The sequence below is a fragment of the Salvelinus fontinalis genome, chromosome 22 (assembly GCF_029448725.1).
Source record: "Salvelinus fontinalis isolate EN_2023a chromosome 22, ASM2944872v1, whole genome shotgun sequence".
NCBI lineage: Eukaryota > Metazoa > Chordata > Actinopteri > Salmoniformes > Salmonidae > Salvelinus > Salvelinus fontinalis.
This window is the reverse complement of record NC_074686.1, coordinates 28724434-28736509: the sequence shown is the minus strand read 5'-3', so window position 1 is coordinate 28736509 and position 12076 is coordinate 28724434. Positions and strand designations below refer to the sequence as shown.

Below are 12076 nucleotides of genomic sequence, written 5' to 3'. Positions count from 1 at the left end.
GAGTATGTGTGTCTGTAACATATGCAGATGGGGGAGTATGTGTGTCTGTAACATATGCAGATGTGGGAGTATGTGTGTCTGTAACATATGCAGATGTGGGAGTATGTGTGTCTGTAACACATGCAGATGTGGGAGTATGTGTGTCTGTAACATATGCAGATGGGGGAGTATGTGTGTCTGTAACATATGCAGATGTGGGAGTATGTGTGTCTGTAACATATGCAGATGGAGGAGTATGTGTGCGGGCGTTTGCGTTGTTTGTTAATGTATGCATGCCTCAGAGTATGTCTATCTACATGAGTAGGCGTGATCATATGTGTTGTGGGGTGTTATAGAGGAAGAGTCTATTCATTTGACTTCATGCCAGAGTGATAGAGTGAGCAAGTTTTTCTATTTAGTGTGGAAGGAACAGGGGAGCTTTGTGATGATTACTTTGCCAAACAGCCTTATTGCCGTTTTAGAGAGACAGTCAATGACAATAAAGAAGCGCTAACAGGCCTAATCACCATTAACACATGACCTACTATGGGGTTTCCCTCTGGGGAAGCCCTTCCGCTCCAGGTCCGTCTCACTGCAGATAATGGACCGTAATCAGTTCAATCCGAAGCCTTTAATTTTCCCACTCTGAAAAATGGAAGCAGATTCCCATGGGAAATCTTTGGTTATTACTGAGATTACAGAGGCTAATGAATCTCATAAACACTGTTGCTGGTTTCTCTGTCTCAGTGAGTTATGGTAAAAGCTGAGAGACTTGGTCTGCTTCCCAAATGGCACCCTTTCCCTACATAGTGCACCATGGGCCCTGGTCAAAAGTGGTACACTTGTTAGAGAATAGGGTGCTATTTGGATGCAGGCCCGCAGTAGTAACCAGCATTAGATGCAGGCCTGCAGTAGTAACCAGCATTAGATGCAGGCCTGCAGTAGTAACCAGCATTAGATGCAGACCAGCAGCAGTAACCAGCATTAGATGCAGGCCTGCAGTAGTAACCAGCATTAGATGCAGGCCTGCAGTAGTAACCAGCATTAGATGCAGGCCTGCAGTAGTAACCAGCATTAGATGCAGACCAGCAGCAGTAACCAGCCTTAGATGCAGGCCTGCAGTAGTAACCAGCATTAGATGCAGGCCTGCAGTAGTAACCAGCATTAGATGCAGACCAGCAGTAGTAACCAGCATTAGATGCAGGCCTGCAGTAGTAACCAGCATTAGATGCAGGCCTGCAGTAGTAACCAGCCTTAGATGCAGGCCTGCAGTAGTAACCAGCATTAGATGCAGGCCTGCAGTAGTAACCAGCATTAGATGCTGGCCTGCAGCAGTAACCAGCATTAGATGCAGGCCTGCAGTAGTAACCAGCATTAGATGCAGGCCTGCAGTAGTAACCAGCATTAGATGCAGGCCTGCAGCAGTAACCAGCATTAGATGCAGGCCTGCAGTAGTAACCAGCATTAGATGCAGGCCTGCAGTAGTAACCAGCATTAGATGCAGGCCTGCAGTAGTAACCAGCATTAGATGCAGGCCTGCAGCAGTAACCAGCATTAGATGCAGGCCTGCAGTAGTAACCAGCATTACATGCAGGCCTGCAGTAGTAACCAGCATTAGATGCAGGCCTGCAGTAGTAACCAGCATTAGATGCAGGCCTGCAGTAGTAACCAGCATTAGATGCAGGCCTGCAGTAGTAACCAGCATTAGATGCAGGCCTGCAGCAGTAACCAGCATTAGATGCAGGCCTGCAGTAGTAACCAGCATTAGATGCAGGCCTGCAGTTGTAACCAGCATTAGATGCAGGCCTGCAGCAGTAACCAGCATTAGATGCAGGCCTGCAGTAGTAACCAGCATTAGATGCAGGCCTGCAGTTGTAACCAGCATATTTTAGAGGTTGATGATGGCGAGAACTTAACTTATCCCTCCTTTCTCTCTCACCACCACTATCACACACACAAACACTCTCCTCACTAATTCACCACTTAACACACTCAAATTCGGTTTCATTCTACGATGGGAGGGATAAACTTGTATAGATTTCACTCATCAGCAAAAAATGATGTTAGCCTTATTACAATGCTCTATTATATTCTATTATTCTGTGTAGATGTCACATTCGGACCCGTCTTTTCACCACCCTCTGCCTCTGGGGTGGCGCCATCGACCTGCAGCCCAGCAGTTTCGATGGAGACGCCCACTGATCCCTCTCTGTCGCCCTGTCCCATGGTGGAGAAGGAGAAGGAGATGGAAGGAGCGGTGGAGGAGGTCGGAGAGTCAGAGGAAGAGAAGGCTAAGAGACTGCTCTACTGTTCTCTCTGCAAGGTGGCCGTCAACTCTTCATCCCAGCTACAGGCTCACAACAGCGGTGAGAATGAAGCATCACTGACCTATGTGTGTGTGTGTGTGTGTGTGTGTGTGTGTGTGTGTGTGTGTGTGTGTGTGTGTGTGTGTGTGTGTGTGTGTGTGTGTGTGTGTGTGTGTGTGTGCGTGCGTGCGTGCGTGCGTGCGTGCGTGCGTGCGTGCGTGCGTGCGTGCGTGCGTATTTGTGTGTGTCATCATCATGCTGCAACAAGTCCGTCTTCTTAATCAATCAAAGACGTCTACAGAGCTCAGGGCTCTTATCTGATCAATACCACACCAATCAATCACTCCCTCCCTTCCCCTAAGGCCGAGGCCATTACTGCCATCTTGATCTGACAGGTAAAGTGTATGTTAGGACAGGGCCTCTCTCTTGTCATCATCTCCATTTACACTGAGATGCACCTTTATGTAGTAGCCAGATGTCCCACTTTGTTAATACTTAGTTGGCGTCTCTGCTTCTAACCTTTGACCCATCTGACCTTTCACCCTGTCAGGCACGAAACACAAAACAATGCTGGAGGCCAGGAGCGGCGACGGAGCCATAAAGTCATTCCCCAGGTCAGGGGTCAAAGCCAAGCTGGCCCCTCCCACCGAGGTGTCAACGGGGCTCCAGAACAAAACTTTCCACTGTGAGATCTGCGACGTTCACGTCAACTCCGAGACACAACTCAAACAGGTTAGTTATATACTTTATGTCAACTCCAAGACACAACTCAAACAGGTTAGTTATATACTTTATGTCAACTCCGAGACACAACTCAAACAGGTTAGTTATACATGTCAACTCCGAGACACAACTCAAACAGGTTAATTATACACAGCAACTCCCAGACACAACTCAAACAGGTTAGTTATATACTTTATGTCAACTCCGAGACACAACTCAAACAGGTTAGTTATATACTTTATGTCAACTCCAAGACACAACTCAAACAGGTTAGTTATATACTTTATGTCAACTCCGGGACACAACTCAAACAGGTTTGTTATATACTTTATGTCAACTCCCAGATACAACTCAAACAGGTTAGTTATTTACATTATGTCAACTCCCAGATACAACTCAAACAGGTTAGTTATTTACTTTATGTCAACTCCCAGATACAACTCAAACAGGTTAGTTATTTACTTTATGTCAACTCCCAGATACAACTCAAACAGGTTAGTTATTTACATTATGTCAACTCCCAGATACAACTCAAACAGGTTAGTTATACATGTCAACTCCGAGACACAACTCAAACAGGTTAATTATACACAGCAACTCCCAGACACAACTCAAACAGGTTATTTATATGCTGAATGTCAACTCTGAGATACAACTCAAACAGGTTAGTTATACATGTCAACTCCGATACACAGCTCAAACAGGTTAGTTATATAGTGTATGTCAACTGCGAGACACAGCTGAAACAGGCGAGTGAAATACAGGTTGAGTGTAACAGCATTCAAAGAAACACAAAACAAATATATGAAGGTAAGCATCAGGTTGTGTTGGTACAAATGTGTTGTACTGGTTGTTGTAAGTTGAAATGTTTAGGGTTTATATAAGGCCAGGTGCTTATGAATATTCATCAGTTCATTAGACATGGTTTGGACTGATTGGTAATAACCATCTGTCTGTGTACGCCACTCAAAATCAAATCCTCCCTTTTATAAATATTTATACATTTAGAAGGCCAAGAACAAATGTACATTACAGAGATGAGAGGAAAAACTTTAATTAGGTGTAGTGTTTCCTTCATTTCCTGTGGCCTGATGAATCTATGATTTAGACTGAGCCATGTGGCCTGATGAATCTTTGATTTAGACTGACCCATGTGGCCTGATGAATCTTTGATTTAGACTGAGCCATGTGGCCTGATGAATCTTTGATTTAGACTGACCCATGTGGCCTGATGAATCTTTGATTTAGACTGAGCCATGTGGCCTGATGAATCTTTGATTTAGACTGACCCATGTGGCCTGATGAATCTATGATTTAGACTGACCCATGTGGCCTGATGAATCTATGATTTAGACTGAGCCATGTGGCCTGATGAATCTATGATTTAGACTGAGCCATGTGGCCTGATGAATCTTTGATTTAGACTGAGCCATGTGGCCTGATGAATCTTTGATTTAGACTGACCCATGTGGCCTGATGAATCTTTGATTTAGACTGACCCATGTGGCCTGATGAATCTATGATTTAGACTGACCCATGTGGCCTGATGAATCTATGATTTAGACTGAGCCATGTGGCCTGATGAATCTATGATTTAGACTGACCCATGTGGCCTTATGAATCTATGATTTAGACTGAGCCATGTGGCCTGATGAATCTATGATTTAGACTGAGCCATGTGGCCTGATGAATCTATGATTTAGACTGAGCCATGTGGCCTCATCTCTCTCTCTCTCAAGTTCAAGCTGCTTTACTAGCCTGAAAAACATTGTGTCAATAGTGCCAAAGCAACAATGTATACAATATATGTATACAATATACATTGTAATAATAGAATGTCTCTCTCTATCTACTTTTCTCTTTTTCTCTTTTTCTCTCTCTCTCTCTCTCTCTCTCTCTCTCTCTCTCTCTCTCTCTCTCTCTCTCCCCCTCTCTCTCTCTCTCTCTCTCTCTCTCTCTCTCTCTCTCTCTCTCTCTCTCTTTCTCTCTCTCTCTCTCTCTCTCTCTCTCTCTCTCTCTCTCTCTTTCTCTCTCTCTCTCTCTCTCTCTCTTTCTCTCTCTCTCTCTTTCTCTCTCACTCTCTTTCTCTCTCTGTCTCTCTCTCTACTTTTCTCTCTCTGTCTCTCTCTCTACTTTTCTCTCTCTACTTTTCTATCTCTGTCTTTCTCTCTCTCTGTCTGTCTGTCTGTCTGTCTGTCTGTCGCTCTCCCTGTCTGTCGCTCTCTCTCTCTGTCTGTCGTCTCTCTCTACTTTTCTCTCTACTTTTCTCACTCTCCATCTCTCTCCCTCTCTCTCTCTGTCTCTCACTCTCGGTGTCTCTCTGTCTCTCTCTCTCTCTCGGTCTCTCTCTATCTCTCTCTCTGCCCGTCTCTATCTCTCTCTCTCTTTCTCAAGTTAATTCAATGGGTTTTATTGGCATGTGAAACATATGTTTACATTGCCAAAGCAAGTGAAATAGATAATAAACAAAAGTGAAATAAACAGTCAAAAATTATTTATTTATCTAGGCAAGTCAGTTAAGAACAAATTCTTATTTACAAAGATGGCCTACACCGACCAAACTCGGACGATGCTGGGCCAATTGTGCGCTGTGATCAATTGTGCGCTGTGATACACAGATACATACAGTCTGGTTTTGAACCAGGTTGTCTGTAGTGACGCCTCTAGCACTGAGATGCAGTGTCTTAGACCGCTGCACCACTTGGGAGCCCATTAAAAGTAAACATTACACTCACAAAATGTCTAAGAAATAGAGACATTTCAAATGTCATACTATGGCTATATACAGTGTTAAAGTTCAAGTACGAAAGGGAAAATAAATGAACTTTTATTGTGGTAACAGGTCACAAATGTTGCTGATGTGATGGCACACTGTAGTGTACATATGGGAGTTTTACAAAATTGGTTTTGTTTTCAAATTCGTTGTGGATCTGTGTAATCTGATAGAAATGTGTGTCTCTAATACATTTGGCTGGAGGTTAGGAAGTGCAGCTCAGTTTCCACCTCATTTTGTGGGCAGTGCGCAGATAGCCTGTCTTCTCTTGAGAGCCGGGTCTGCCTACGGCGGCTTTTCTCAATAGCAAGTCTGTACATAGTCAAAGCTTTCCTTAAGTTTGGGTCTCTCGCTGTGTCTGTCTCTGTCTACCCCCCCCCCCCCCCCCATCCTCAGCACATCAAAAGTAGAAGACATAAAGACCGAGCAGCAGGGAAGCCAGCCAAGCCCAAGTTTAGCCCATATGGTCTACCGCCCCAACGCAACCAGTCAGTGAGTACCACATTATTGTATTATCAAGTCAAATCAAATTGTATTTGTCACATGCACCGAATACAACAGATGTAGACCTTACCGTGAAATGCTTACTTACAAGCCCTTAACCAACAATACAGTTCAAGAAATAGAGTTAAGAAAATATTGACTAAATAAACAAAAGTTTTAAAAATCGAATCAAAAAGTAACACAAAATAATTACGTAACAATAATGAGGCTATATACAGGGGGTACCGGTACCGAGTCAATGTGCAGGGGTAGAAGTTAGACGAGGTAAACAGAGATTAGCAGCAGTGTAAAACAGGGGGGGGGGTTAATGTAAATAGTCCGGGTGGCCATTTGATTATGGTTCAGCAGTCTTATGGCTTAGGGGTAGAAGCTGTTAAGGTGCCTTTTAGTCCTAGACTTGGCACTCCGGTACAGCTTGCCGTGCGATAGCAGAGAGAACAGTCTATGATTTGGGTGACTGGAGTCTTTGACAATTTTTTGGGCCTTCCTCTGACACCGCCGAGTAAACAGGTCTTGGATGTCAGGAACCTTGGCCCCAGTGATGTACTGGGCTGTAAACACTACCCTCTGTATCGCCTTACAGTCAGATGCCGAGCAGTTGCCATACCAGGTGGTGATGCAACCAGTCAGGATGCTCTCGATGGTGCAGCTGTATAACTTTTTGAAGATCTGTGGACCCATGCGAAATCTTTTCTGTCTCCTGAGGGAGAATAGGCGTTGTTGAGCCCTCTTCACGACTGTCTTGGTGTGTTTGGACCATGATAGTTCATTGGTGATGTGGACACCAAGGAACTTTAAACTCTTGTCCCGTTCCACTTCAGCCCCGTTGATGTTAATGGGGGCCGGTTCGGCCCTCCTTTTCCTATAGTCCACGGACAGCTGCTTTGTCTTGCTCACATTGAGGGAGAGGTTGTTGTCCTGGCAACAAACTGCCAGGTCTCTGACCTCCTCCCTATAGGCTGTCTCATCGTTGTCGGTGATCAGGCCTACCAGTGTTGTGTCATCAGCAAACTTAATGATGGTGTTGGAGTCGTGCTTAGCCACGCAGTCGTGGCAGTACTTTACTGGAGGTTTTGTTGTGGACTGATTGTGGAACGTGTGATAGCTGTATGGTGGTGATCAGACTGTAGAACAGTTGTAGAAAGATTTTAATCATGTTGTTTGTGGTTTCCAGGTTGGGATCGCTCTGAGGAAGGAGCAAGACTTGGCGAAGCCTCTCGCCTCGTGCCTCTTACAGCGCCATCTCTCCCTTGTTGCTGCTTCTGCTGCCATGGCAACCCTGTCCCCGTTTCATTTGCGCCCTGGCCCTACACCTGGCCCTGCCCTCTTTCAGATTCAGGCCCTCCCCCAGACCTTGTTACATCCCGCCCCAGGACCTTTCCGTTCGGCACATACATCAGTTCTGTTCTCACCGTACTGACCCAGATCTGCACCAGACTTGGCCCATACCTGACCCAGACCCGTAACAGATGGACCAAAACCCAACAGAACCTGTGGGACCAGTGCAGACAAATTATGGTCTGAAAAGTGTGCATGTGTGTGTTTGTGTACGTGTGCGTGCGTTTGTCATGTGCGTGTGTTTGTCAAGAAATATGGGTATTGTTTTTCAATAAAGAATATGTTTCTGGCTGTGATGTTGTGGAGGTCTATTGTTTAAGAAAAATCCGATCCGTCCTTGTTTACGGAATCCCATCCGTCCTTGTTTACGAACACTGGAATGTGAGATGATAGAAAACTTCATTATTTAGTTGAATGATTTTTGATTTGAACATCATTATAGCCTACACGTTCTCATTCTGAACTTCTAACCCGAGTGGGACGGGTGTGGCTTTGTGACAATGATCAGAAGAGCAGCTGCTAACGGATTGGACAGCTCCAACGCAGTTCCACCTCCGACATCACAAAAACATCAGCTATGCGGGTGTCGGCTATCGCCAGTTAATTAACACCTCATCTGATTGAATCTAGGCCAAAGTCAGCCTCAAATAGAGCCAGAGGCAGACAACCAGAGACACAGACAGAAGCACATCCCTCAACCCGCACCTCAGTGAGTAGAGAAGCCATCTGAACCCTTCTGCTACTGAAGCTAGTTTACAGTCTGACGCTAATCCCTTTTTGGATCCCATTCAAGAATTTCTCAAAAACTGAAATAAATGAAGAGATGCAGATCCTTCATTTGGCTTCAAACGATGGGCCTTCATCAATGATTTATTACTTAGAGTCCAGATAATCCCCCTGGCGTAACTCATTCAGATAAATCACAACAGGAATGTGCTCCTTGACCGTGACTTTATTGTCTGGGAGATGTTGCTGTGCACAGGAGGACTCCATGCCCCATACATATCTGTAGAGATACATTTGATCAGACATATGTTGTTAAATCTAATGTTTTGGTGGGAGATAGTCGTTAAGAAGGGGTCAACCCCTATCAAATACAACTATTTGATGATGACATCCTTAAATGGGGGTGGAGGGGGGGGGGGGGGCTGGAAGTTGTGTGCATTGTGACTAATACATGCCTAGGGTTGCAAAGCTACCAGTAATTTACAAAAGTTACCAGAATCTTCTGTAATTTTGGTAATTAACAGAAAATCTATCGCAATCTATCATTACTTTGATAATTTATACTTTAATAACTTACTTTAAAAAAATTGAGATGCAGTATTGATATCTGTGTCCATATTTTCTAGTAGATAGACCATATGATTGAAGAGAAAATAGCCTAATTAATGAAAAAAGACAATGCCATTATTTCAATGAACTCTGCAACTCTTCCAACTATTGACTTTCACAACTGCCACCAGTTTCCAGGCCAAAAAGGACAATACATATTGCCATAGTTACATTTAAACCTATGTAAAAAACATTTAAAAGGATATTTATTGCTGAAACGCTCATATTAAACACCAGTGGTATTCACTAAGTTTATGGTTTATATTTAGGATACTGTTTTGCAGCTTTGTCATTCTATTAATCTATTTGATAATAATTGTATTTCATTATTTCTTATATTGTACATGTGATAAGGCCACACAGAGGGCCAGTGATAATTACAGACACCTGTGATAATCTGGAGGGACACTACATAAAATCCTTGAAAGTTACCAAAATTCAGGTAGTTTACTGGTAAACTTCGAAAGTTTACAGTAATATACACTCCCTTTTCAACCCTATACATATCTAAGGAACTGTTTCAGAGGAAGAAACGTTTATATTCAGCGGTCGATTTTATTAGTGTGAGAGTCCCAATTGACCTTCAGTGGCTAAATACATCAGCATGCAGCAGAGGGGCACCTATTTGGGGATTCTCTAGTGGTACATGTAAAGTCCCACACACTCCTATAGTAGGCCATGAGATCTTCTCCTGCTACTCTTTCTCATGTGCTTGAAGCAGTTGCTCCAGAACTAATAACTCAATCGGTGAGGCTAGAAAATGACCCCTCGTGGGATCACTGACTCTCCACAAATTCAAACCTTACACAACCACACACTCAGTAACGTAATATTACTTTCAGTTACTTTTGGATGACTTTCTGCTTAAGAGGCATTAGAAACCAAAAAGGATCAATCAAACAAATGTCGTCATAGTGATGGTAACGTAACTGATTATAGTTACAGTGTTCATTTGATCAGATTACAAGTAACGGATTAAATGTAATCAGTTAATCCCCAACCCTGCACACACCACACACACACACACACACACACACACACACACACACACACACACACACACACACCACACACCACACACTACACACACACCACACTACACTACACCACACACCACACACACACACACCACACACACATCACACACCACACGACACCACACACCACACACCACACACCACACCACACAGTCAACACTGCTGTTCTATTTCTATACTATTTTCTCTATACTATGAGACACAATCCACTTTAAATTGTAAATACTTGACATAGCACATTCATTATTGATACTGTATATCCTATTGTGTACATACCCATTTTATTACTATGCATACTACCTTCTTACTTACTTGTTATTTTCAATAGACTTTTGATTATTATTGATATTTGATATGCCTTGTTGAAGGAGCTTGCAAGTAAGCAATTCACAGCACCGTTTATACCTGATGTAAACTGTGTATGTGACGAATAAACTTTTATTTGATTTGCCATATTGCTCTCCTTAATTCTCTGGAGCCGTAATTGTGAACATCTGTGTGTGGGTTAGTCAGGGTAATATTTAATATTCCATCAGACCCCCTTCAAGCCATCTGGCCAAGCCGAGCTGGTCTGCTCCTTACCTCATTCTGCATGTTTGTCTGTCTCTCTCTCTCTCTCTGTCTCTCTGAGTCTGTCTCTCTCTCTACCTCTCTCTCTCTCTCTCTTTCTCTGTCTCTCTGTGTCTGTCTCTCTCTCTACCTCTCTCTCTCTGTCTGTCTCTCTGTCTGTCTCTCTCTCTATCTCTCTCTCTCTCTCTCTCGGTCTCTTTGTGTCCCTCTCTCTCTACCTCTCTGTCTCTCTGTGTCTCTCTCTCTCTCTCTACCTCTCTCTCTCCCCCTCTCTAACTCTCTGTGTCTGTCTCTCTCTATACCTCTCTCTCTCTGTCTCTCTGTGTCTGTCTCTCTATCTACCTCTCTCTCTCCCTCTCTGTCTCTCTGTGTCTGTCTCTCTCTACCTCTCTCTATCCCTCTCTGTCTCTCTGTGTCTGTCTCTCTCTACCTCTCTCTCTCCCTCTCTGTCTCTCTGTGTCTGTCTCTCTCTGTGTCTGTCTCTCTCTCACTCTCTTTCTCTCTCTCTGTCTTTCTGTCTCTGTGTCTCTCGCTGTCTGTCTCTCTGTCTCACCTACACACACACGCACGCATGCACGCGAACACACACACACACACACAGTGAAGTACCTGACTTGGCACCCTGGGATGTGTCTCCAGCCACCCCACCTATCTTCCTGCCTGGAGAGAGTACAGAGGTCATATAAGTAGTTTATTAGGACCCCCACCTAACCTCACCTAGTCCCATTCACTCCTCCAGACACCTGCTGTTTCCACCCACCTAACCTCACTTAGTCCCATTCACTTCTCCAGACACCTGCTGTTTCCACCACCTAACCTCACCTAGTCCCATTCACTCCTCCAGACACCTGCTGTTTCCCCCACCTAACCTCACCTAGTCCCATTCACTCCTCCAGACACCTGCTGTTTCCACCCACCTAACCTCACCTAGTCCCATTCACTTCTCCAGACACCTGCTGTTTCCACCACCTAACCTCACCTAGTCCCATTCACTCCTCCAGACACCTGCTGTTTCCACCCACCTAACCTCACCTAGTCCCATTCACTTCTCCAGACACCTGCTGTTTCCACCACCTAACCTCACCTAGTCCCATTCACTTCTCCAGACACCTGCTGTTTCCCCCACCTAACCTCACCTAGTCCCATTCACTTCTCCAGACACCTGCTGTTTCCACCCACCTAACCTCACCAAGTCCCATTCACTCCTCCAGACACCTGCTGTTTCCCCCACCTAACCTCACCTAGTCCCATTCACTTCTCCAGACACCTGCTGTTTCCCCCACCTAACCTCACCTAGTCCCATTCACTTCTCCAGACACCTGCTGTTTCCCCCACCTAACCTCACCTAGTCCCATTCACTTCTCCAGACACCTGCTGTTTCCCCCACCTAACCTCACCTAGTCCCATTCACTCCTCCAGACACCTGCTGTTTTCACCACCTAACCTCACCAAGTCCCATTCACTCCTCCAGACACCTGCTGTTTCCCCCACCTAACCTCACCTAGTCCCAT

General features: G+C 44.7%; 1 protein-coding gene across 2 annotated transcripts in view; it reads left to right on the top strand.

The window, feature by feature from the left end:
• The window catches only part of LOC129820148 (zinc finger protein 385D-like), a 58132-nt gene extending 49400 nt beyond the window's left edge, over nucleotides 1-8732 (top strand). For both annotated transcript variants that reach the window (XM_055877080.1, XM_055877079.1), the window contains 4 exons: nucleotides 2088-2345; nucleotides 2836-3017; nucleotides 6178-6273; nucleotides 7460-8732. In XM_055877080.1, the coding sequence (XP_055733055.1) occupies nucleotides 2088-2345; nucleotides 2836-3017; nucleotides 6178-6273; nucleotides 7460-7705 (782 nt within the window). In that variant the 3' untranslated portion in view covers nucleotides 7706-8732. The remainder of the gene's footprint in view (nucleotides 1-2087; nucleotides 2346-2835; nucleotides 3018-6177; nucleotides 6274-7459) is intronic.
• Nucleotides 8733-12076: the final 3344 nt, after the last annotated feature.